The sequence below is a fragment of the Lontra canadensis genome, unplaced genomic scaffold (genome assembly GCF_010015895.1).
Source record: "Lontra canadensis isolate GAN:19392208 unplaced genomic scaffold, GSC_riverotter_1.0 scaffold2, whole genome shotgun sequence".
Lineage (NCBI taxonomy): Eukaryota > Metazoa > Chordata > Mammalia > Carnivora > Mustelidae > Lontra > Lontra canadensis.
In genome coordinates this window covers 44,553,852-44,578,023 of record NW_022630996.1, presented here as the reverse complement: position 1 = coordinate 44,578,023, position 24,172 = coordinate 44,553,852, and the positions used below count along the sequence as shown (strand labels likewise).

At 41.6% G+C, this 24,172-nt stretch overlaps 1 protein-coding gene across 1 annotated transcript; it reads left to right on the top strand.

Moving 5' to 3' along the window:
* The first annotated feature begins 50 nt into the window (after positions 1-50).
* GPNMB (glycoprotein nmb) lies at positions 51-22,306 on the top strand. The gene is made up of 11 exons (XM_032873315.1): positions 51-219; positions 5,858-6,010; positions 6,825-6,968; positions 8,913-9,077; positions 11,267-11,425; positions 11,986-12,297; positions 14,753-14,851; positions 15,692-15,794; positions 17,665-17,879; positions 20,702-20,795; positions 21,247-22,306. Exons 1-11 carry the CDS (start codon positions 150-152, stop codon positions 21,398-21,400), a joined length of 1,668 nt encoding a protein of 555 aa, XP_032729206.1. The 5' UTR covers positions 51-149; the 3' UTR covers positions 21,401-22,306.
* The last annotated feature ends 1,866 nt before the right edge of the window (positions 22,307-24,172 follow it).

Here is a 24,172-nt window from a genome sequence, read left to right as displayed (position 1 = left end):
ATCACATGATCTGCCCCGAGGCACCCTGTATTTAATTAAAACAAGGAGCAGGGCAGGGAGAGGCCAGGGGAGCAGCTGCTGTTCTTAGCGGATGGATCCCGGGGAGTTCAAAGTTAAACCTTGATTGCCTGGGTCTTTGAGAATTCAGCATGGCATGTCTCCACTGTTTCCTGGGGTTTCTGCTTCTGGCTGCAAGATTGCCGCTTGATGCTGCCAGACGTGAGTACACGAGTGCGTTTTAACCCATTCTCTGTCGGCGGAAGTGATGGGTTGTCTGAGGTATCGCTGTCCACGCCAGAAGGTGGGCTTCATGAAGGTTCTCGGGAAGCTTCTGTGCTCAAAACCTTTGGGAACATTGACCCTACAGCAGAATGCCTCCTGCTCGTTCTTGGCTTCAGGCTCTGGGAAAGCAACAACCATGCCGGCCCCTCTCTCGGCGGTGTGTGTGTGGGGGGGGGTTAAAGATTGTATATATTTGACAGATCACAAGTAGGCAGAGCAGCAGGCTGAGAGAGGGGGAAGCAGGCTCCCCACTGAACAGAGAGCCCGATGTGGGGCTCAATCCCAGGACCCTGAGATCATGACCCGAGCAGAGGCTTAATCCACTGAGCCACCCAGGTGCCCCTCTGGGGGGCTTCCCCCCCCCTCCCCTATTGCAGTTGCAACCTTGTCTCTCACCAGACAAGGAGAGGGTGCTGGTGTGAGGAACAGTTTCTGGCCTGAAACAAAGCAGTGCCACCCACTAAACTTCGTCTAGTTTCTATCCAGTAGTGTAGAGGGCTCAAATGAAACCGGGCCCCGAATCTAGAACCAAGTTCACAGATCATCCCCACCCGGAAGCTGTGCCTAGTCCTGTTGGGACCTTTTTCACAGACCTCCAGGAGCTTGCTGCCACTTGGGTGAGGTTACTGAGAGGAGAGCCAAGGCCCCGAGGGCTCTGTTCTTGTCTCACCTTTGAGGTTGGGGGCTTTCTAACAACCGATGCCGAGACTAATGAAAGCAGACCCTTGGGGAGGTCAGGTTGGAGCCTCCTTGTTTCAAAAGCTCCTCTTGTGGGTCACCTGGGTGGTTTAGTGCGTTAAGCGTCCAACTCTTTTTTTAATTTTAATTTATTTACTTATTTGAGAGAGCATGAAGGGGCATGGTCAGAGGGAGAGCAGGCCTGCAGGTGTTGATGGAGCAGTTCACAAGCAACCTGGCCACCACCCCTTCAGCTGGAGTGAGATTCTAGAATGGAGTGAGAAAAGCCACATCGGTGTGGGCTGTGACTTCATTTCCCTTCACGTCTAACTCCCCCCTCCCCCACACCTTTTTTCTTTTAAAACCTGCTTACTCTTGGGTGTCTTTTGTTCTATTTTTTTAACTTAGCTTTTTGAGGTCATTGTAGATTGACATGCAGCTTAAGAAAAAATGCAAAGCGATTCCCCTGTATACCTTACCCAGTTTCTCCCAATGGTAACCTCTTAAACAATTACAATATCATAGCCAGGATATTGACACTGTTACAGTCAGAATACCAAACCGTTCCATCACGACAAGGGTCCCTCAAACCCTTTGTAGCCAAACCGATTTCCCCTTCCCACCACACCCCCTGCCCTGGCAACCACTGATCCATTCTCCCGTTTTTATAATTTTATAATTTCTTTTACTTCAGGAATGTTATCCATAGAATCATTACAATGTGTAATTTAGGGGCATTGGCTTTTTTTATGCAACGTAATTTATTGAATTGTTGCATGTATGAATAGTTCTTTATTGCTGGGTAGATTCCACAGTATGTATATACCACGGTTTGTTTAAACATTCACCCATTTTGAGACATCTGTATTGTTTCAGTTTGCACTACTATGAATAAAGTTGCTAAGAACATCCGTGTGTAGGTTTTTGGGTGACCATAAGTTTTCATTTCTTTGGGACAAATGCATTTTGGGACAAATCCTTAAGAGTACAATGTTTTGGTTGCATGTTTAGTTTTTCAGGAAACTGCCAAACTGTTTTCCGGGGTGGCTGTACTGTGTTTTGTTCCCACCAGCAGTGTACGAGCAATCCAGTGTCTTCACACATTTTTGCCTACTTTTGATATATCACTGGTTTTTTATTATTTTTTTAGTCATTCTGATAGGTGTAAAGTGATACCCCACTGTGGTTTTAATGTGCATTTCTCCACTGGTTAATGAAACTGGACATCATCTCATGTCTCTTTGCCATCTGTGTATCCACTTCAGAGTACTGTTTATTCAGGGCTTTTATCCATTATTTTCATTGGATTTTTTTAATGAGTTTTGAAAATTCTTTATATATTCTAGATAGCAGTCCTTTACTGGAAATGTGGTTTGCAAATATTCTGTCCCAGTTTGTAATTTGCCTTTTCATCTTCTTCACATGCTATTTCACAGAACAAATGTTTTTCGTCTTAATGAGGTCTACTTTATCATTTTTTCCTTTTATGGATCGTGTCTTTGGTGTCAGGTCAAAGAATTCTTGCCTAGAGCCTGAAAATTTCTCCTATGCTTTCTATTTTCCGATGGCACCATTTATTGAAAAGGCTATCTTTTGAAATTCCATTGGGTTGTTCTTGCATCTCTGTCAAAAATCAGTAAGGCATATTTGTGTGGGTCTATTTCCACATTCTCCATTCTGTTCCCTGGATCCATGTATCTATTCCTTGTCCCTCTTTTAAGTTGATGTTTTTCCTTGACTTTCCTTGACTTCTGACATCTATAATCAGAAGAGAAACCCGTGTTTTGATTGTTCCTGGAACCACTCACTTTCTCTCAGGATCTGTGGAAGAGGAAGACTCTTCAGAACAGTGGAAAAAAATTAGTCCTGGGAATCCAAAGATGTGAATCTTCATTTCTACTCCATTAAAAGTGACCCCGAGTGAATTCTGTCACTTCTCTAGGCCTGAATTTCTTCATCTGTAAAATGAAGTGATTTGAACTGTTTTTTTCCAAATTGAATATTCTACTGCTCCATGACTCAATTCAAATGAATATCCAGTTATAAACATTGATTGATAAACCTACACTTCCTACCCTCATTTAGTATCTGTTTCCAAATAAAAATAATCTTACAGAATCATAAGACATTTGGTTTTTGTCTTACTTGATTTTTGTCTGATTTGGAGGCCCAGAGAAAACATGATCTGAGGTCAATACAGCCTGTTTAGCAACAAAATCAAGAACCCAAGTCTTGTAACATTCACCCATCGTAAGACCTCTACATTGTTCAATATTCAATATTCTTTCCCATTCCATCTGTCTCCTTTATAAGAAGGAAACAACAGGTTTTTGCCTCCTTCTACCAAAAAGGATAAATAGAAGATAGAGGTTGGTGGTATCCATTCAAAATGGCTTCTCTGAGCACCTGCCAAATGCCACACCTTGTGGCAGTCCTCCTCCAGTATTCAGGAGAAGACTGTATTTCTGGCTCTATGGGTTCAGACGACACAAGACCACATGAGAGGACAGTTTATCATAATGTATGGTTAGGGATTAGCTGTGGGTTCTAGAAATTGTCTTCTTGGCTGTAACAATACTCAAATAGGTTGAGCAAGACCCATTTTACCTTAACCAGTCCAGAGGCAGGAAAAGCTAGAGCAAGAACTCAACAACATTGAGAACTCTTTCTTCTCTTCCATCCATTCTGACCTCCTTAGTGTGTTGGCTTGCCTCTTCAGATTTGTGCCCTCATGGTTAAGTATGGCTGTCCCAGCTCTGAGCTTCACGTCACTACATTACTGTCCCCAAAATCACTTCTGATGTGAACAAAATGGAGTTTGTTATATACGTGTTTGTATGTGTGTATATATGGATAGACCGATGATAGGAAAACTTCACAGAAGCCCTCAGAAGACTTCCTTTCAGTTCTGACTGGCCAGGTTCTAATCAGCTTCTTCTGCTCATACTGTAAGGAAATCTAGGAAAGTCAGCTGTTGGAATTTTGAGCAGTTATAGTAGAAGCTCTGCGACAAGGGTAAAAAAGAGTAGGAGTGCAGCCTGGAAATGTTACGTAGGCAGCCAGCCAGTCTGTACAATCCTCAAAGAGAGGAGAGACCATGTGACCACTGGAGTTGTCAGGCAAAGTAAAAAGACATCAGCTTGAGATTAGAAAGAATTTCAGAAGAACTAGAATTTTATAAACCCTGGAGCAACCACACAAAACAAAAAGCTACAGCTAATAAGCCAGAAGTGGTGCTAATATAGACTACAGAAATAACCCCAAAAAGTACAGGAAAAGAAAAAGGAATAAAGAACAAATAGGACAGATAGAAAAATAACAAGATGGTAGACTTAAATCCCCCCCGGTATTAATAAATACAGTAAATATAAATTACCTAAACACTTTGAATGAAAGTTAGAGATTGTTAGACTACATTAAAAAATATATATACTATCTATAAGAAACACACTTCAAATATAAAAATATATATCCATTAAAAATAAAAAGATGTACCTGTTAACCACTAATCATTACTATCAAAGTATCCCTAAGAACAAGGACTATTAATAAAGATAAAAGTCAATTCCTACTGGCAAGAGTATCAATTAATGAAGAACTTGGCAATTCCAAACAGAGTTTCAAAATACATTAACTGACAGAACTGTAAGAATAAATTGGCAAATTGGCAAATCCGTAATTATAATTGAAGATTTCAACACTTCTCTCTCAGTAATTGAAATAAATAGAAAATCAGCAGGAACGTAGAGGTCTCAAAACATTACCACCCAGCTCTTAACATAATATTTTAAAAACCACTGTAAATTACATAGTACATATAGGACATTCACCAATTCAGAACATATACTGGGCCGTAAAAAAGTTAGATTGTTCAACTGTGGGCTTTCCAGTACTGGTTTGCATCTCTTGGAAACCTGGAGGCATTCCTGAGCCTGACATTCTTTTAGCCAAGAGAACAGGTAAGAATGGGAAAAGATGCCAAAACTGATCTGAATATCATTGGCATCAGTGTTTTCCTAATTCTAGCATATCAGATTCAAATAATCAGAGAATATGTATTGAGAAATTAAACAACTTTCAGAAATTTTCCTTGACTCATTTAATTTTTTAAAATGTTTATTTACGGGATGCCTGGGTGACTCAGTCAATAAAAGCGTCTGCCTTCAGCTCAGGTCATGATCCTGGGGTCCTGGGATCAAGTCCCGTGTCAGGCTCCCAGCTCCTTGGGGAGTTGGTTTCTCCCTCTGCCTGCTGTTCCCCCTGCTTGTGCTTGGGTGCTCTCTCTCTCTGTGTCAAATAAGTAAATTATTTTTTTCAAAAGCATGGGGGAGGGGGAGGTAGAGGGAAAGGGAGAGACCGTCTTAGGCAGACTGCACTGAGCGAAGAGCCAACATGGGGCTCCATCTCATGACTCGGAGATTAGGACCTAAGCAAAAGCCAAGTGTCAGATGCTTAACCACCTGTGCCACGCAGGTGCCCCTCCTTGACTATTTAAAGTACATAAAGAGGGCGCCCGGGTGGCTCAGTGGATTAAGCCTCTCTGCCTTTGGCTCAGGTTGTGATCTTAGAGTCCTGGGATTGAGCCCCACATCTGGTGCTCTGCTCCGCAGGAAGCCTGCTTCCCTCTCTCTGCCTGCCTCTCTGCCTACTTGTGATGTCTGTCTGTCTGTCAAAATCTTTAAAAAAAAAAAGTACATAAAGAGGGTCTGAATAGTTGTATTTAAACTATTTTCAGAAGACATTCAAATAAAAACCTATTTGTTTGACTTACTGGAAATATTAAGTACGATTTTCCAAACTTATGAAATGAGAAGTTGCTTTGACTACTTAGGTACTGTCAAATACTAAATGAGGAAAGGAGTAAGCAAAATTATTTGCTTTTCAAATACTGATCTAGGATTTCATGACGTGCTGAGCAATGAAAGAACTTCTGATTATACGAGGGAGCACAGCCAACTAACTGGTTGGTCATCAGATGAGAATGAATGGAATGAAAAACTCTACCCAGTATGGAAGAAGGAAGACCCAAGGTGGAAAAACTCCTGGAAAGGTAAATCACATATTCAAGATAAACGACTGTCATTTCCTATTTGACTTAGTCTCTTACATTGTAGACTTGGAGATCACATGGCTTACATTGCTTCTAATGACTGTACTCTAGTTACCAAGTGGGAGGCACCTGGATTTGGCAATCTTTTTTTTATCTCAACATTGTCACTTTCTAAGTCACACACACTCAACTTTAATCCACTTAGAAATTGACAAGTTCGTAGTTCTTGGAAGATTTTGGATAGCAAACAGATTTCGCCCTGACCCTCTTTACATAATATGGGAATGGTCCACTTCAGAAGAGCTGAGACACTCAAGCAGTTTTGACCATATCAGAAGTGTGGTTTATCAGAAAGTATCTTCCCATTTGCATGAAAGAGTGAGTCCTTTAGTCATCGGTTTTGAGTCTAAAAAATACAAACCTTTAAAACTTGTTTCTTCAATCCAGTTGAGCAGATTCTTTTTTATCTTAAGTAAATGTTCTTTCTATGATCAAAGACTTAACTGGTCTGACCTCCTTGTTTCCCCACCTTGTAGAATGTACTCTGAAAGCAAAAGTTAGGAATCCAGAAAATAATTTATTGCTAAGAGGCATAAGGATGGGAGGGCTGTCAGTAGAGCATGTGACTCTTGATCTCTGGATCATGAGTTCAAGCCCCATGCTGGGCATAGTGTTCACTAAAAAAAAAAGAGAGAGAGAGAGAGAGAGAGACATTGGGATGCTCTGGTCCTTATTGGTGGATTCAACTCAACTCTGTTTGTCAACAAAAGGGAAAAGATGCTTGATCACTAAACTGCACTTTTCTATGTGCTAGGAGGCCACGTGCAGGCGATTCTGACCAGTGACTCACCAGCACTTGTGGGCTCAACGATCACGTTTGTGGTAGACCTGGTGTTCCCCAGATGCCAGAAGGAAGATGTCAGTGGCAACATAGTTTATGAGATGAACTGCAGAAATGGTAAGGAATGTTACCCATGCCACAGGAATAGGCTAGTTTTCCTAACTACTGGAGACCCATCTCATAAACCTAAACACTCACAGGTGCTCTGCTATCACCCCATGTCACCCCCTCCTCAAATTGGATGACAGGGACATGTTGCTCCATCCAGTTCCTGTATCAACATTAGCCAAACACACTTGAGCAAACTGGTGGCTTTCTGCCACTTGGAACTTTCTTCAAGAGGGACATCGTCATGCTCGGCTTTTTCTTAGGGTCTAGTTGATTATCCAGAGAATACCTTGTTGATTCTCGGATTTTGGTTTGGTTACTTGAAATTCTTCTGGATACTCGAAGAATAGCTGATCTGTCAAACATTTGCTGATCGGACTGATTTCTGCTTACAATTATTGCTTAACCCAGTGTTTTGTGGCTGGTGCAAATGCTAAGATGTGTATGTTGTAGTTTCGCTTTGCCCTTAAGGCAGGTAAGCTCTTTGTACATGTTAAAGAGCACAAAGGAACACAGATGCATCAAAGGAAATTGTCTCGAGAACTGCACATTCCCCAAATCTTGGAGCTAATAACTGAGATTCTTCAATCAGTGACAAGACTGTTAAATACCCTTACGATCCGACTTTATGACTTAGAACTTCTATTAAACTGTCTGTGTTCATTCCTTATTAATTTATCATAGTTCTATTAGGAAAACATTAGATCCTATATAAAAAGGGTTTAATATTTTTAAAGTGTCAAGTGTCTAAAATTTGTAGTAATTTTTCTCTTTCTAAAAATGCTAATTCTTATGAATGTTTCAAACGGCATTTTAGCCCTCTGAGCATTTTTATGTGAAGGAATCCTGTGTCTAAGGAAAATTTTTATGTAATACCTGTCACCACAAAAAGGAATCAGGGACCTTTGAGTTAAACACTGATTGCAGGTCTAGGGCAGGGAAAGTACCAGGTGAGTCTGGCACATCTTAGTGTGCCCAAGTAAGTAAATACTCACGGACTAACAGAGATGCATCACAAGGACACAGAAGCCAGCTTGCAGGGACTCCTTCTGGCTATTTGGGACAATTTAAGAATAAAAAATAAAAATGGCTCTAATACATTGATAAATAAAAAGATTCTTCAAAAATGTCAGTGACATAAAAAAAAACCAAGAGGGTGAGGGAACTGGTCTAGATGAAAAGATACTGGTCATGACTTGTTTACAATGAAATATGTTGGAGTGCCTGGCTGGCTCAGTCAGGAGAGCGTGCAGCTCTCCATCTTGGTGTTGTAAGTTTGAGCCCCACATTGGGTGTAGAGATTACTTAAAAAGAAATTGTCATACATACAAAAAAGTTGAAATCAGGGTACACTGAGTATACCAAAACCTCCTACCTAGACTCCACAATTTTAACATTTTTGCCATATTTACTTCTATCTTTTTTTTCCAAATCGTTTGAAGAGACAAAATAGTCAAATACAGTATGTGACCCATGATCAGACTATAGGAAGAGTGGTAATGATACTGTGGTTATGTAGGTTAATGTTCTTATTTTTAGGAGTGTGCCAAAATCTCTAGGAGTTGAGAGTTGTTTGATGCCAAATGACTCAGGGTTAAAACAAAAACAAAAACTACAGATAGCAGTATCAACATAAAAAGATAAAGCATCCCTCATTTTGGTTTGAGTACAGTTGTGGTGTGAGGTACAGTATTAAAAACAAATATATTCTAGTATATCTAGATTGGCTCTTTCTGAATAATTGCTTTATATGAAATTTTACTGAAATACAGCCTATAGGCAGAAAACAGACAGGTCATAAATACACACCACTAGATGAATTCTCAAAATTAGGGTTTTAGTTGTCCAACTATGTTTATATTTATGAAAATATGAAAAGGTGTTTAATTCAGTGATGAGCATTGGGCATTCTGAGCCCAGATGACAAGCCTGCTTGTTTCTTTCTCTGTTTAGATACTGATCCATCTCCTGACCTGTACGTTTACAACTGGACCGAGGAAGGCGGTTGGGGAAATGACCACAGCCAACACCATCACCATGTGTTCCCTGATGGGAAGCCTTTCCCTCACCACCCTGGATGGAGGAGATGCAGTTTTGTCTACGTCTTTCACACACTTGGTTGGACTTTTTACAAAACCCCCTTAGCTGCTTCTTTACCTGCCCTTCAAATTTTAACATTTTTTTCCGCTTTTCTTATTCTATAAGCAAGAATGCTAACACTTAAGAGTTTAACAACAGTTACTCTGTGAACTTTCCTTAGCTGGGGTGGAGCATGAGGGATAAAAATGAAAATCTTGTTTAGCTTTGGCAAATCTTCAGAACACCAAGGAATTAGAAGAAGGGAAAAAAATTCATTTTTCTTTCTTAAAAGAAAACTATTCAGTTTCTTTCTGTCTAAAACAGTAATAGAAAAAATAGGAATATTTGTTCGAATGGCACACTGATGGGCATTTGATTATTTTTAAATTTTTTATTATCAAAAGATTTTTTAAGAAAGAAACTTACGCTCTTTGTAGGAAATTTGGAAAATGCAGGAAGAGTACAAATGAAAAATAAATCATCTGTAATTGACACCAGAGATTATCACTGTTAACACAATGGTCTTTTTTTTTTTGCTAGTATTCCTTGATTAAGACTAGAATGTATACACAACCTTGTTATCATGAGTGCTTGATCATATCATTAAAATTCCTATGTACATTATTTTAATGACTGCATAATATTCCATTGTGTAGAAATAACATAATCTAACCCCTGTTCTTCTTTGACAAAGCTTACACTCTTTTTTTTTTAACCACAAATGGTATCCACTCTTGTTTTATTATTGGTGAAGTGATTATTTTTAGGAGGAGCAAATTTAGGTTATGATTAGCAAAGTTGCTAAGTTCTTAAATATGTCACCAGGTGCCATCTGGCTCTGACAGCTTGGAAACTGCCACCATCCATGCAGGCTCCAAACTTCTAAATGTTTTGTCTTTTTTCATGAATTAGAGAAAGTTTCTTTGTCCAGTTAACTCATTTATAAATCAGAACAACACATTAGTAATACACATCAGCTTAACAAAGTACAAAATATATATCAAATATTATGCCCATCTAGTTAAATTGGGGTTGAAGGCTGACTTTGTTTCCGTGCCTTCATGGCCCAGTCAACTCCCCAAATGTCACGATTTCTTTGACCAGACCATCTGCGTGGAGTCACGTATGCTCCCTAGCACTCTGGTCTCTCGTTACCCCTCTTTTTAGTTAAGATATCTATTAAAACCAGTTTTTAGCCCAGAAATTGCTGTTTTTCTAACACATCTGTTTTGAATTTTCTTATCTGACGTTAACTGATACTGTCCTTCAACTAACACTTGCTTCTGTGGTCTCCCCATGCCAGGACTAACATTTTCCTCATGTGTGACTAGCCCCCTGCGAGACACCTCTTTCCCCTACAACCTGCAAAAGAACTGCCTCTGCGGCTCCAGGTAAAGGGGATTCCGAATCACATATCCCTGAGATTAGTGTATTTTTCTGATATATTTGACCGTGTGTTAAACATGGTCTTTAAACACCCCCACAAGCATCCGTCTTGGCATCCCTGTTGTTCAATCTTACATCTGTGTTGAGTGCCTCAATAGCATTAGAAAAATCCTTGGGCCCTGAGGGATAGGGATCATTTTTACTAACTAGCTGGTGGCAATCAGATTTAGGTTAGGGCTGGAGAAAGAGAAAGAGTGAGTCAAGAATGTCCTAGAAATGTGTTTATAGAACCACTACATTACTTTTTATGTCTACCATACCCTACCTCTTTTTTCACCACTTACTTTGTTTTATTATACACAAATTCTATTAGAAAATGGAGGATTCTAGTCCCCTAAAAAAGAAACTGCTTGATACAGCTGAAATGGTAATATTGTTACAACAATATTGGATAAATTTTTTTAGCTCCCTTAGACACCTCACTATTGCATTGAATGGGTATTCTCCGGGAAACACATGTATTTCAAGTGCCAGACATCTTACTTACAAACATTTTTTATTTGTAAACTAAGGACTAAACAGTATTTTCCTACTAAACTTCTCTTTCCATTTTAACCAACTACATACAATTATATTTATGGAACAGTGGGTTTATGTTATAAGGTTTTATATAAAATGAGCACCATCTCCCTTTCTGAAGCAGCCAGGACCTACATCCTCATCCTGTTTTTCCTTTTCCAAGAGCGTTCTCTAAGTGGCAGTCATTAGTCATAAAGAAACAACAACTTCCTATAATGATCATGTAATGTGGCCAATAACTAAAAATTTCCATCCTCCCAAAGGTCAGTATTTGCAGAAGTTAGGACGGGGTTCAGCAAGAGTTTCTATAAACACAGCCAATGTGACACTTGGCCCCCAACTCATGGAAGTAATTGTTTATAGAAGACACCACCACGTATATGTCCCCATCGCAAAAGTGAAAGACGTGTACGTGGTAACAGGTGAGTGAGTGGTGTGAACTTGAAGTTAACTGGTGGTGAGGCATTTCATTCTGGTGATGTTAGTGGATTAAGTAAGAGTTAGAGCTAAGTGTTCTGGGCTAGGTTACAATCTGTATGGGTTCCTTCCCTCGCTTATATATTTAAATATATTTTACTCCATCTGTGTTTCCAGAATAACTTGGAAAACCCCTAGCAAACTTGCATAGGAAGAGGGAAAATAATGCTAAATTATCTCTCATTTTAGTTTTAGTTTCTGTTTTTTTTTTTTTTTTTAAGATTTTATTTATTTATTTGACAGAGAGAGAGCCAGTGAGAGAGGGAACACAAGCAGGGGGAGTAGGAGGGAAGAAGCAGACTTCCCGCTGAGCAGGGAGCCTGAAGCAGGGCTGGATCCCAGGACCCCGGGATCATGACCTGAGCTGAAGGCAAATGTTTAACAACTGAGACACCCAGGCACCCTTCATTGTAATTTTAATTTTTGAACCTAAAAGCATTATCGAAGTCATCTACTTAAAATCAAGCAATTGTGTTTTCTTTCTATTTTGGGGTATATCTTTTAGATCAGGTTCCTGTATTTGTGACTATGTACCAGAAGAATGATCGAAATTTATCTGATGAAACCTTCCTCAGGGACCTCCCCATTATGTTCAGTGTCCTGATTCACGACCCTAGTCACTTCCTCAATGAGTCGGCCATCAACTACAAGTGGAACTTCGGGGATAATACTGGTCTGTTTGTTTCCAACAACCCAACTTTGAATCACACATATGTGCTCAATGGAACCTTCAGCCTTAACCTCACTGTGCAAGCTGCAGTGCCTGGACCTTGTCCTTCACCTTCACCCAAACCTCCAAAACCCACCTCTCCTTTATGTAAGTGTTTTCCAGGTGATCTTTGAGGGGGGTTCCTTAACAGCTATTTTTTTTTTAATCTAATAATACAGGTTACATAATTAGATCCCTAGCTTAAAGAACCGTGTGCTGAGTCTGCTGTGATTCAATTCTGTACGTGTCATTCTTTAGCCACATTATCACCATTTTAAGCTGTTAGAATATGGAAGAAAGGAGAGTATGTTTAAATTCCACTTTGCAAGTAGAATTTCATGACTTAAGTGCCATTCTTTGACCTTTCCAATTTGTACTGGTCCTTGTTATGTGTACAAATGCTTTCCCTGTCTGGCCCGTCACATTTTTTTCTTTTTTTTTTTTTTTATAAACATACAATATATTTTTATCCCCAGGGGTACAGGTCTGTGAATCGCCAGGTTTACACACTTCACAGCACTCACCATAGACATTTCTTTTTTTTTTTTAAGATTTTATTTATTTATTTGGGAGGGAGAGAGCACAAGCAGGGGAGCAGCAGGCAGAGGGAGAATCAGGCTCCCCGCTGAGCAAGGAGTTCAATGCTGAACTCGATCCCAGGACCCTGGGATCTTGACTTGAGCTGAAAGCAGATGCTTGACTGACTGAGCCACCCAGGTATCCCCCATCACATCTCTGATTCTCTCCCATTTTTTCTCGTTATGAGAATACATCTCGCCCTTCATAAACATTCAGGCCATCCCCACTGTCTTCCTTCCTCCTCCCACATTTCTCCCTACGTCCATTCTCCTCCCTTCCCGGCCCACATCCATCTAGTGTCCCATCAAAACACAGCTGTACTTGGAAGTGGTTTCCAGATGGCCCAAGAAAGAATATACCTTGAGAGTAAAGACTCCAGACATTAAGATTGTTCTAGATATAAGGCATAATAAATTAAATCCCATTCTCTACTAATAGTATATGTACTATATAGTATATGTACTAATAGTATATGAGGCCATTTTAAAAGTTCCTAAGAGTCTACTTTGGAAAGTGTTAGCTTCCACCTAATGCCCCCTCCCACCCCACGGTGCCATGAGTACTCAGCACCCCAATTTGAAGGGGATGGTAATATACTGCCATCCTCCCACTGGTCACAAGAGGGCGCCATCACCAAGCCCAGAGTAAATAGTCCAACCTGATGTCTAGACTTGCTGCACTTGTTTTTACCAAAACCTGTTATAAATAATAAATTGTTGTAACAGTATGTTATTAATAAAAGGAGATCTCATTAAATCTGGAATATCTAATCAAGACACTAAGTTATTACTAATGTTGATTCATTATTTTTTGAAATGTTTTAAATTACAAAATTAATGCATGTTCCTTAATAAAAATTCTAGCAATAGAGAAGCCTAGAATAAAAGTGAAAGTCCCTACTCACATTCTCCTCCCAAGAGTTAAACCTTAGTAACAGCTGGAAGCGTTTCTTTTCCGATCTATTTCTATGCCTTTACAAACATATTTTATAACTATACATATAGGTGTTGTTTTGCTTTTTAAGGAAATGGGCTCATGCTATCCATGTGGTTCTATAATTTGTTTTTCTTCACTTAGCAAATATCATGGACATCTTTCCCTTGTCAGTACATAAAATTTAACTCACATTATTAAATGGCTACATAGTATTTCATAGTATGTATAAACTTAGAATATAAGTAATGTATGTATAAATTTATAATTTATTTAACCATTATCTGATGATGGTTGATTAAATTAATCCTAATTCCAGTTATAAATATAACTGCACTGAACAACTTAATCATATAGCTTCATTCTGATATTTCTGTAGGAGAATTTCTTTTTCTATAAGTATCAATGGTTTTCTTTACAACTAAGGAGACCAGGTATAAAATTCAAAATTAATTGTAGATTCCTGTAATATCTAGAACTGTCTAAAAATTCCTAAATGGTAAAGGTTTAATGTTAGTTTATTTAACATTAGTCTATTTTATTCTCTTAAAGATTTTATTTGAGAGAGAGCGGGAGAGAGAGAGAGAGAGAGAGCACAAGCAGATGAGGGGCTTGACCCTAGGACTCCAGGGATGATGACCTGAGCCAAAGGCAGATGCTTAACCGACTGAGCCGCCCAGACGCCCCAACATACGATTTTATCTGTCACACCCTGCTTGATTTTGTCATGATTGTTGTATCATACATTTTAATATGGCTTCTACCTTTCATTTGGTTCCCGTGTTTAAAGAAGATACAGGATTGTGTTCACTTACATAATTTAACAATTATAACGCCTGCTAGTTCTCACATCTCTGTGAATCATTCATATTCACTTCAAATTTCTGCAGTAATTTAATAGTTCAGAACTCTTGATGTTTTTCTAAAGGGCAGGTAGATGTTTAGATTGTTGGTTATCAAGTACCTGTTTAGATTTGGGGTTATTATCTATTATGTAAATCTTTTACATTCTCAGCAACTCATCTAAAATCTTATTAATCCAACTTTCCAGCATCAGCGGGTGGCCGCCCCCCGGAGCTGAGGGCGACTCCTGAGGAAACCTGCCATATTAACAGATATGGTTACTTCAAAGCCACCATCACGATTGTAGGTAAGAGCAGCAGGGGCAGGATGTTGGAATCTACCCCGGGCCACCCTCTCACCCTCTTGACTCTGGAAGGGTGGGAGCTGGGGCCCTCACCCTCTGTTCAAGGTGATGCCACGTGGGCACAAAGCCAGGACGTCACCTGTTTCTAGATTCTGACTGGCCTATGCCAGCCTTCCTTAGACATTCTAGTGGAAACGAGCCCAGTGTGAGGCCCACCTACTAATGAGTCTGCTCCAGACCTACATCCCCCACCCTGCGCATTCCAGAAATCTGAAGGAACTTGCCTTTGAAGAAAGGCCAGTAGCAAGTTCCCACAACTGCCACTTCCTTCCTCTCTCTGATTTCACAAAGCCTCCTGCCTAGTGTGTAAGGAGCAGGGATGAGCGGGGCTACCACAGATGGCTGTGTATTGTGGGCACTGCCCACAGGCACCCCCACAGAGAAGACAGGTGGGGGCCGAAGCCCAGCCAAGGCACCCCAGTTCTGGAGATGGGGGTAAATCCCCGACTCTGTACCCCGGGGCTGAGGGAAGCCAGCTGGGCCGGAGCCCAAGGCCTACGTCTTCCCCGGGGGTTACCTTTCTCTGAAATTCCTGCCCGGAAGGAGTGCAGCCTTCTAACACATTCACAGGCTCCAGAAACCAAGGGCCAGGTTGGAATGAGGAGCAATTCGGTTTCACTTTGAACGTGCTGCATAGACACGTATCCACCTGCGGGCTAGACTCCCAGATCAGTGCAAGAATGCCGTGTCTCTGTTTTGTGTGGCTTTCTGATTTGTGAAGGAATAATTCGGTCTGGTTTTTGCTGTATTTTGATGTGTTTTTCTGGGTGGGTGTTTTGTTAGATGGAGTTCTGGAGGTCAACATCATCCAGATGACAGACGTTGTGACGCCCGTGCCACAGCCTGACAAGTCGCTGATGGATTTTGTTGTGACCTGTCAAGGGATGTGAGTACATCTCAGTCAGAGGATCAGGCCAAGGCCTGAGCAGAGGCCGTCACACCAGCTCCTCTTGGAAGCTGATCTAGATTCCCACTCATCTGTCAGCTACAACCAGGAAGGGCCCTGGGAGGGGCTCAGAAGCACTCGTTTTGCTAGATTGGGCAATGCTCATTACCTTTAAATTGCTGATGAAATTGAAGAGTAAATTATTGATTGAACACTTACTGTGTTCTTAACATTTTACATCGGTTCTCTTATTGAATCCTTACCCAATCCTGAGTCTCCTCATCTTACAGATGGTTCCACTGAGGCACACGGTGATTACAGAACTTGCCCCATAGACGGTGGGTACCCACAGAGCATGGTTCACAGGCTGTGGTCTGTCTTGGAGCCCAGATACTAGGCTCCTTGAGGCCCCTCCAAGTGGTGGGAAGCCAGTGTGGAATGGCCATATCTTAGCATGAATTAATAACAGTGCCCAATAATCCTGTATCTCTAAACTTTACAAAGCTTTTTCTTTTTTTTTTTATATTTATATAGGTTTATATTTTAGTCTTTTTAAAAAGATTTTATTTTAGAGAGAGATAGAGAGAGATCGTGAGCCCAAGAGAGAGCAAGCACAAGGCAGGCAGAGGGAGAGGGAGGAGCTGACCCCCACCCAGCAGGGAGTCCAGTGCAATCCCAGGACTCTGGAATCATGACCTGAGCCAAGGCAGACACTTACCAGCTGAGCCACCCGGCGCCCCTACAAAGCTTTTTCTAATTCATTATATAATTTGACCTCCTACGGCTTGGTTAGAACTATATAATAGACTAATAGAAGTTAATAGACTATAAGTTAATAAATACAACATTAATTAACTGAGTAAGCTAAAGCATTCATAAATATATGTGTAATGGATAAATTAAGTAATTAAAATGTATGTATGTAAATGTATAAATTAATGAAGGGAATGAGATGGTATAAAAATGTGGCCTCATTTGATAAAAAGGGATAGCTAAGAAGCTCTCCATCTTAGGGAGAGGTGAGGGGTGACGATGACAGAAAATTGAGGAAAAGCTGATGGAGGAACGAGGCCAGCTGAGAAGAGCGGGTGTCCTCCGTGCACGCCATGCCTCACCAGATCAAGGTCGGAGCAAGGTCTCTCCATCCAGGAGGTCCACCCACAAGGGAAACCCTGCTGATGACAGTAATGCGCGGTCACGTTGCCTCGTGGTCGTCCAGCCTCACTTATTCAAGTCCCAGCTCCACCCCTAATGGCTCGCGTTAGTCTCCCAGTTGTCTCCCCCTCGCTGAGCTGGTTTGTCGCCTGCTACACTAGGCTTATTTTACTTTCCTCATCTTCCTATGAGAGGAGTAATCAAGGCCATATCACACATCTACAGTTTTATGTCTTGCACATAGTAAATCTTGACTCAACCGCCACTGTTGCTGTCACTGTTTGACCTCTGTGGGGACCCAGGTGGGCCAGCTCTGGCATTTAATAGTATCCTTGGCCGACACCTCAGCAGACCACAGCTGCAGGCATTCTAGGGAGGAATGACTTGGGCTTCACACAGTTTCCAACAGCCCCTTGCCTTTGGACAGGGGGCAGTCATAATTTCTTCCTCCTCCACCCCCAGAGCCAAACCTTACTGAGGATACAGGGGAAATAGTAGCTCATACTTGTTTAGGAGTAAATTATATGTGACAATTTGACATCAAATGGTTTGATATTCTTGTATCATATGCAAGAATCAAATAATAAGGATCCAAATTAATTCTAGTGGAATTCAAATCAAATTCTAGTCAATTTTATGGACAGGTAATGATTATGATTGTCCCTTTTAAACTGATATTATATCTCCCTCCCCTGGTGCCGTCTGTCCCCCTCAGAATGCCCACGGAGGTCTGTACCATAGTTTCTGACCCTACCTGCCAGATCACCTACAACACGGTCTGTGACCCTGTAGATGTGGACACAGATGGCACTTGCTTGCTGACTGTGAGAAGAGCGTTCAGTGGATCTGGGACATACTGTATGAACCTGACCCTCAGTGATAATACAAGTCTGGCCCTCACGAGCACCCTTGTCTCTGTCTCTGCAAGAGGTAAGTATTGTTTTGTGGTTGTACGAACATTTCATATCACAGGTACTGTGTGTCCTATGCTAAAGCCCTTCAAGGCTTCGCTATCAGTGTTTAATTTTATTTCACTGAAAAAAAATCACTGAACTGTCGTTAATGTGGATTTGACAACTGGCATGAAAGTCCCACAGCAAATCTACTTAGGGAAGGGATGAGAGAGAGAGACCCAGTGAAATGACCAAAGATAAGTCTTTTGATGAAAAAAATCAGCTGTGATCATGGACCAGTAATAATGGGATATGATCACTGCGTGCTCGAAGAGATTTATATGTCAAGGGAAAAGTATGAAGCCTAACATCAAAAAATAACAGTGTTCTCCAATTAAATTCTAAAACAGGGAGACTGGTACCCTATTGTCGTAAGAATCCACCTAGGCAAAGACATGAAGCCAAGAAGAGAAATGAGAAAGCAGGTGGACTGCTGGCTCCTTTCTAACTTGCCGTGTGTCCTCTCTTTCCCTTCTCAAAGTCTACCAGTCATTATCCTGAAACAGTAACAAACCAGCTTGCTTGTCAGTGTTCACGAGAAAATCTACTCTTTCCCCTGCTGGTGCTTGGGGAGGGGAAATGCTGGCAAAGTGGGCTAAGGAACTTCACTGAGAAATTGTCATTTACTGGTGGCTTCCAATTTTCTCAGTCACCAAATTAGGACTCCACCTGGTGACCCTCGCTGAATTTCACTTACAGTTGACTTTGTTGTAAGACACTGTTTTAGAAGAAACACTTTGGGTGAAATGGGAACGAGATTAAATTGTGCACACATGACAACACTTACTGTTGCTGCTTGATTTGAGTATTGTCCCATACGCCCTCATGACTAACTCACAGCTCCTTTGGATTTGGAGCCTGTCTCATAAGGTAAAATGTACTGAAACAGAGATTTACTCATTAATTGTATAAAAGGCAGCTTTAACCTCATTGAAAGAAAAGCTTAAGTAACCATACATAGAGTGATGTGTATGAGGGCTTATAGTTGGTGAGATCTAAGGCACTGATTTAAAAAATAAAACCAGGAGGCAAAGGTGCCCTGCTTCTGCCAAGGCTGCTTATGCTGGGACTCCCGGTGGGGAGCTGGGAGGGTGGGGAGGAAGGAGGCAGGTTGGAGTGCTGGGACCCAGTGGGAGTGAGCGAGTGCTGGTCTTCGAGCTGTCACCTCCAGGAGCTGCTGGGGTTAGTCTCGGACAGCTGTGGGGAGTTCTTAGAACAGCCTTTCAGGGTCATACCCTATTCTACAAAGCCTCCTAGGAGCTGGCAAACCACTGCTCTCTTACCAGATTAGATGTTTAGATATTGGCTTTCCTTTCCTCCTTCTTACAGTGAGTGAGAACTTTAGGTGACCTGAGCCATTTTCAAAATCCAAATAAAGGAAGCTCAGAAAGAGAGCTTTCAATCCAGGGGGGATTGTAACTTGACGACTTGAACTTCAAAATCAGAATTTCAGAAACAGATCTTTGATCAAAAGCAAACCAATAGACTTTTAGGAGGAATGACTTACTCATTGATTCCATGAATGTTCATGAAGCACCTGCAATTCTTTAAACAAATATTCATTGAGCATCTACTCCGTGCCCAGCAGAGCTGTAGGCCTGAGATACACAGTTCCAGACAGAGTGGGGAACAAGAGGAAGAGGGCTTTTGTGGGCTTTTGTGAGCCCTGCTTTTGTGGGCTGAAAGAGATCACACATAAGATGACATTGTGAAGAATGTCCTGGCATGGAGAGTGACAAGCATGGGGGAGAGAGGGGACAGAGTTTGGCTCTCCAGACTGGGGAGGTCAGTGACAGTCCTGCCTACCCAGCATCATCTGCTTGTGAAAAGCCTCCTCTGAACTGAAGCCTGACTTTCAGGAATGAGCAGTCCATTTAGATGGTTGTAGACCACGGGTAGGGCTTGAGTTTTATTCTGTGTATAAGGAGCCTCCAGCAGGTTTGAAGCATGCTCTGATAGATGCCTTTAAAGATCATTTGAACTACCAAGGGAAGCAAAGATCACGGGAAGGTGAGAGTGGAAGCAGGTAGACAAGATGTCCTTTTGGGGTGGGGGGGCAGAGGCTGGTGGCTGGAACTGCACAGTGGTGGAAGGAATGGAGAAAAAAAGATCAACTCCAGTTCCTCTTTGACAGTAGGGACAAGATGAGTTAATTTGCTGCTTTCTGGGAATCCAGAGAAGACACAATCCCACAGTCTGGGAGAAGGAAAGAAGCATGTGTATAAAGCAGTAATTGCCACACAGTGTGATCGAGGCAGAGGAAGAGAGGCAAGTAGAGGAGTGACACAGGCCGGTGTCCTGACCCAGAGCCCTCAGCCCTCATGAATGTCCAGAAGTCACCCCACAGGGTGAATGCTTGAAATGAGCCCAAGGGAAGGATGTTCCTGGCAGAGGGCATGGAGATTTGAAAGAGCAGGGGAAGGATAGGCCACTCCAGGATCTTTAGCATAGCTGGAAGGTAGGTAGTGGGAGATGGGGCCAGAGGAGCAGTGGGGAGAGTCATGGAGCCCTTCACCGTGTGGGTGCTGCGGGGTCAGCTGAGACCTGAGCAGGTGTCTCCAGGACATGACATCTCTCTCTGAGCCCTTAACACAGTGTTCCAGACATGCTAACTCATTCTCTAAATGGAAGATAAGCTGACCCAAAGACTATGTATTATTTAATGGAAAAGATTACTGAAAACCCAGAGGGAGCCATATATCTTCGGGTAGCTCCCTTTCTAATTTATTTAATTGCATTACAAGTAGCATGTCCCTTAGGCGGAGGATGTCACTAATACTGTCTTGCTTCTGTTTTAAGACCCAGCTTCCCCTTCAAGAATGGCAAATGGTGCCCTGGTCTCCGTGGGCTGCTTAGCCATATTTGTCACTGTGATCACCCTTTTGGTATACAAGTAAGTTGCTACTTTTAACACTTTAAGTTGCTATAGTATATTGTCAAAAATAAGTTGCAAATTTCTGCATAAATGGGCCATTTTCCCTTTTTTGCTTTTAAACAGTTTGGGTAGGGGAGAAAAATCTTCCAGTGAATGACGAATACCAAACTAGACTATTAATTTTGCTGTGTGTGTGTGTTTTTTTAGTCCTAAAAATGCTACTAGATACCAGTAACTTTACAAAATTGTGTCAGTTTATTTACCATATAATCACAAATTAGAATAGTCAGGCACATTTCTTCCATGAAGAAGGGAAAAAACTATACTTTCGTAAGACATCAATGTCTTAGAAGCTGTGGATTGGGTTAAATGGAATTAACCCTCTTGTATTTGGCATGTAAGAGATTATAGAAAGTAACATAGTCCAGGTGGAGATCTTTTGCTAATTTGTCTAACATGTTGTTTTCAGAAAACACAAGGAGTACAAACTGGTAGGCAGCAGTGCTGGGATCGTGCTCAAAGGCCAGGGCCTGAATGCCCTCTTCAACCATGCAAAGGCCATATTCTGCCTTGGGAACCAGGAAAGAGATCCTTTGCTCAAGCATCAACCAGGAACTGTTTAAATCTTCAGCTTTATTTGTGATCAACAGCTCACTCTTCAGGGCCATTTATGTGAGCTGTGCCAGACTTGATGGCTATTAACTTCTATTCCTAAAGATTACTGTTAAAATATATACTGTGGCTTAGGGAGGTCCAAAGGGTTTTTTATATAGGCTAAATGACATCTCAGAGAAGTGGGGAGGAATTACACCGTGCGTGGCCTCAGCCTCGTTATTGAACTGATAAAAACCAGTTAGCAGAGCTTTCTTTCATTATGATTTATGATTCACTTATAATGTCTTAGGTGGTCAGTGGGATAGACACACTGTGTCCAAAGAGTAAGGGGAGAAGGTACTATTCATTAGAGTTTGGCCTCGGTTCACTGGAAGGGGAGGCCAGACGCTTTCTGGCTCTCCGTGTTCAGAGCTAACTGAATGCTACTTCAGATGAACACGTGTGAGCTCCTAGCAAAACAGTAACTGGCCAGACATTTAGTGTGATGTGCATGCTTCTTATGCTAAAAAAAAAAAAGTATCGACTAGTCTAATACATGGGTGTGAATATTTTCATGACCACCTACCCTGCCCAGATGTGTAAAGGAATGCTACTCATTTCTTTATTCCATGGACCTTCATTGACTACTTTCTGTGTGTCAGGCATGCTAGGGACCCAGCCCTACACTCAGGGTGCTGACAGTCTTGTGTATGTATCTCAATTTCTGTACACTCAGGGGCATGTGTTTGAAATTATATGTTACGATTTTTTGAAGAAGGAGACCCCTGCTTTTCCTACTGGTTTCTCTATTTAAATGATACAAGGATTTGATCAGTTAAGGCCTCCATTTGTCATTAAAACTCTCTACCAGATGTCAGACAGGACATGCTTTTTTTTCCTCCTTCCTGAAAAATAAAGTATGAAAAGAGATAAGATCTTGGAATTGTAATTATTTTTCCAATTTACTGTTTGCCTTTCTATTGTGTTTATAGTTTGGACACATAAAGAGCTGTTTAATGCTGCCCTGTGGAGCACTGATAATTTCACAAGGATTTTATATTTTAAAATATAGTGTGTTCAGTTTCAATAAATGTATATTAATCAGATCAATCTAAAAAAGTTTCTGTGAGCAAATGTTCTGGACTCTTTGAACTGTTAGTGTTGTATTAAAAACAAAGGCAAGAGGAACATTCTGGGTCAGAGATCTGCAAGTTTTTTTTTGTCATGGGCTAGGGAGTCAATTTTTTTTTTCTAGATGTTATTTATTTATTTGACAGACAGAGATCACAAGTGGGCAGAGAGGCAGGCAGAGAGAGAGGAAGGGAAGCAGGCTCCCTGCTGAGCAGAGAGCCGGATGTGGGACTCAATCCCAGGACCCTGGGATCATGACCTGAGCTGAAGGCAGAGGCTTTAACCCACTGAGCCACCCAGGCACCCCGGGAGTCAATATTTTAGCCTTCATGGGCCATACAGTTTCTGTTGTAACTACTCACCTCTGCGATTGTAGCACGAAAACAAGCATATATGTAAATGAAAGAGCGTGCTGTGATCCGGCAAAAGCATATTTACAACGAAAGGTAGTAGGCCAGATTGGGCCCATGGGCCACAGTTTGTTGACTAGTGTTCGAAACTAAAAAAGGCCAAAGAGGGTGCCTGGGTGGCTCAGTTGGTTAAGCATTTGCCTTCGGCTCTAGTTATACCCCGCATCGGGTTCCCTGATGGGCTGGGAGCCTGCTTGTCCCTCTCCCACCCCTCCATGCTTCCCTCTCTTACTATCTCTCTATCATAAATAAATAAAATCTTTAAAACATAAATAAGCAAGCTTGCCTGTTAGCATTAAAAAAACAAAAACTGCTGTGAAAGGTATTTTTGTGACAGCTGAGGGGAATTTGAATACACACTGGATGCTAGATGATATGAGGGAATTGTGAATTTTCTTACGGAGTAGTCAAGATTTTCTTAAGCAGTGAGTGGACACCAACGTTTAACCTAGTTCCTTTACTTCGCAGATGTCCTGGAGGCCAAAAATAAGCTTTTTTTTTTTTTTTTTTTTTAAATCCTCTCCAAAGAGTGCAAAATTTGCAGAACACAAATAGTTGAAATTTCTCTCTAATTATGTGCTGGCTGTAGGTCAGTGGTTCTCAGCGCAGGTCACTTGCCCCTTGGGTGCATTGGCAATATTAGGAGACATTTTTTGATTGCCATCATTAGGGTGTGAGTGCTGCTGGTCTAGCGGGCAGAGGCCAGGGTGCTGCTAAATGGCCTACAGTCTACAGAACAGCACCCCACAACAAAGCACCCCATGTTACGTGACCCCAAATGTCAAACCCTGTTGTGGACTAAGTGAAAAGGTCCAGGACATGGATATAAAGAAAGAAGATGTGGATTTGACTCCTGCCCTGTCATTTTTTTAAAAGGTTTTATTTATTTGACAGAGACACAGCAAGAGAGGGAACACCAGCAGGGGGAGTGGGAGAGGGAGAAACAGGCTTCCCACCTAGCAGGGAGCCAGGGATCATGACCTGAGCTGAAGGCAGCCACCCAACGACTGAGCCACCCAGGTGCCCCCTGCCCTCCCATTTGAAGCTGAGTAGCCTCCAAGCAAGTTTCCTGGCCTTTCCTGAGCCCTAGTCTTCTCATCCGTAAAGTGGGTATGCAATCCTTCCCTGGCATACTTCACCGGGCTGCTACCAGTCCACCTGAAAGAAGGAATGGACTTGACCCCACTTTGTATATGGCAATAGTGGTATATTCTCTGTGTGAGGCCCAAGGACAGGAGCAAGGTGAAGGGGCTTAGTCAT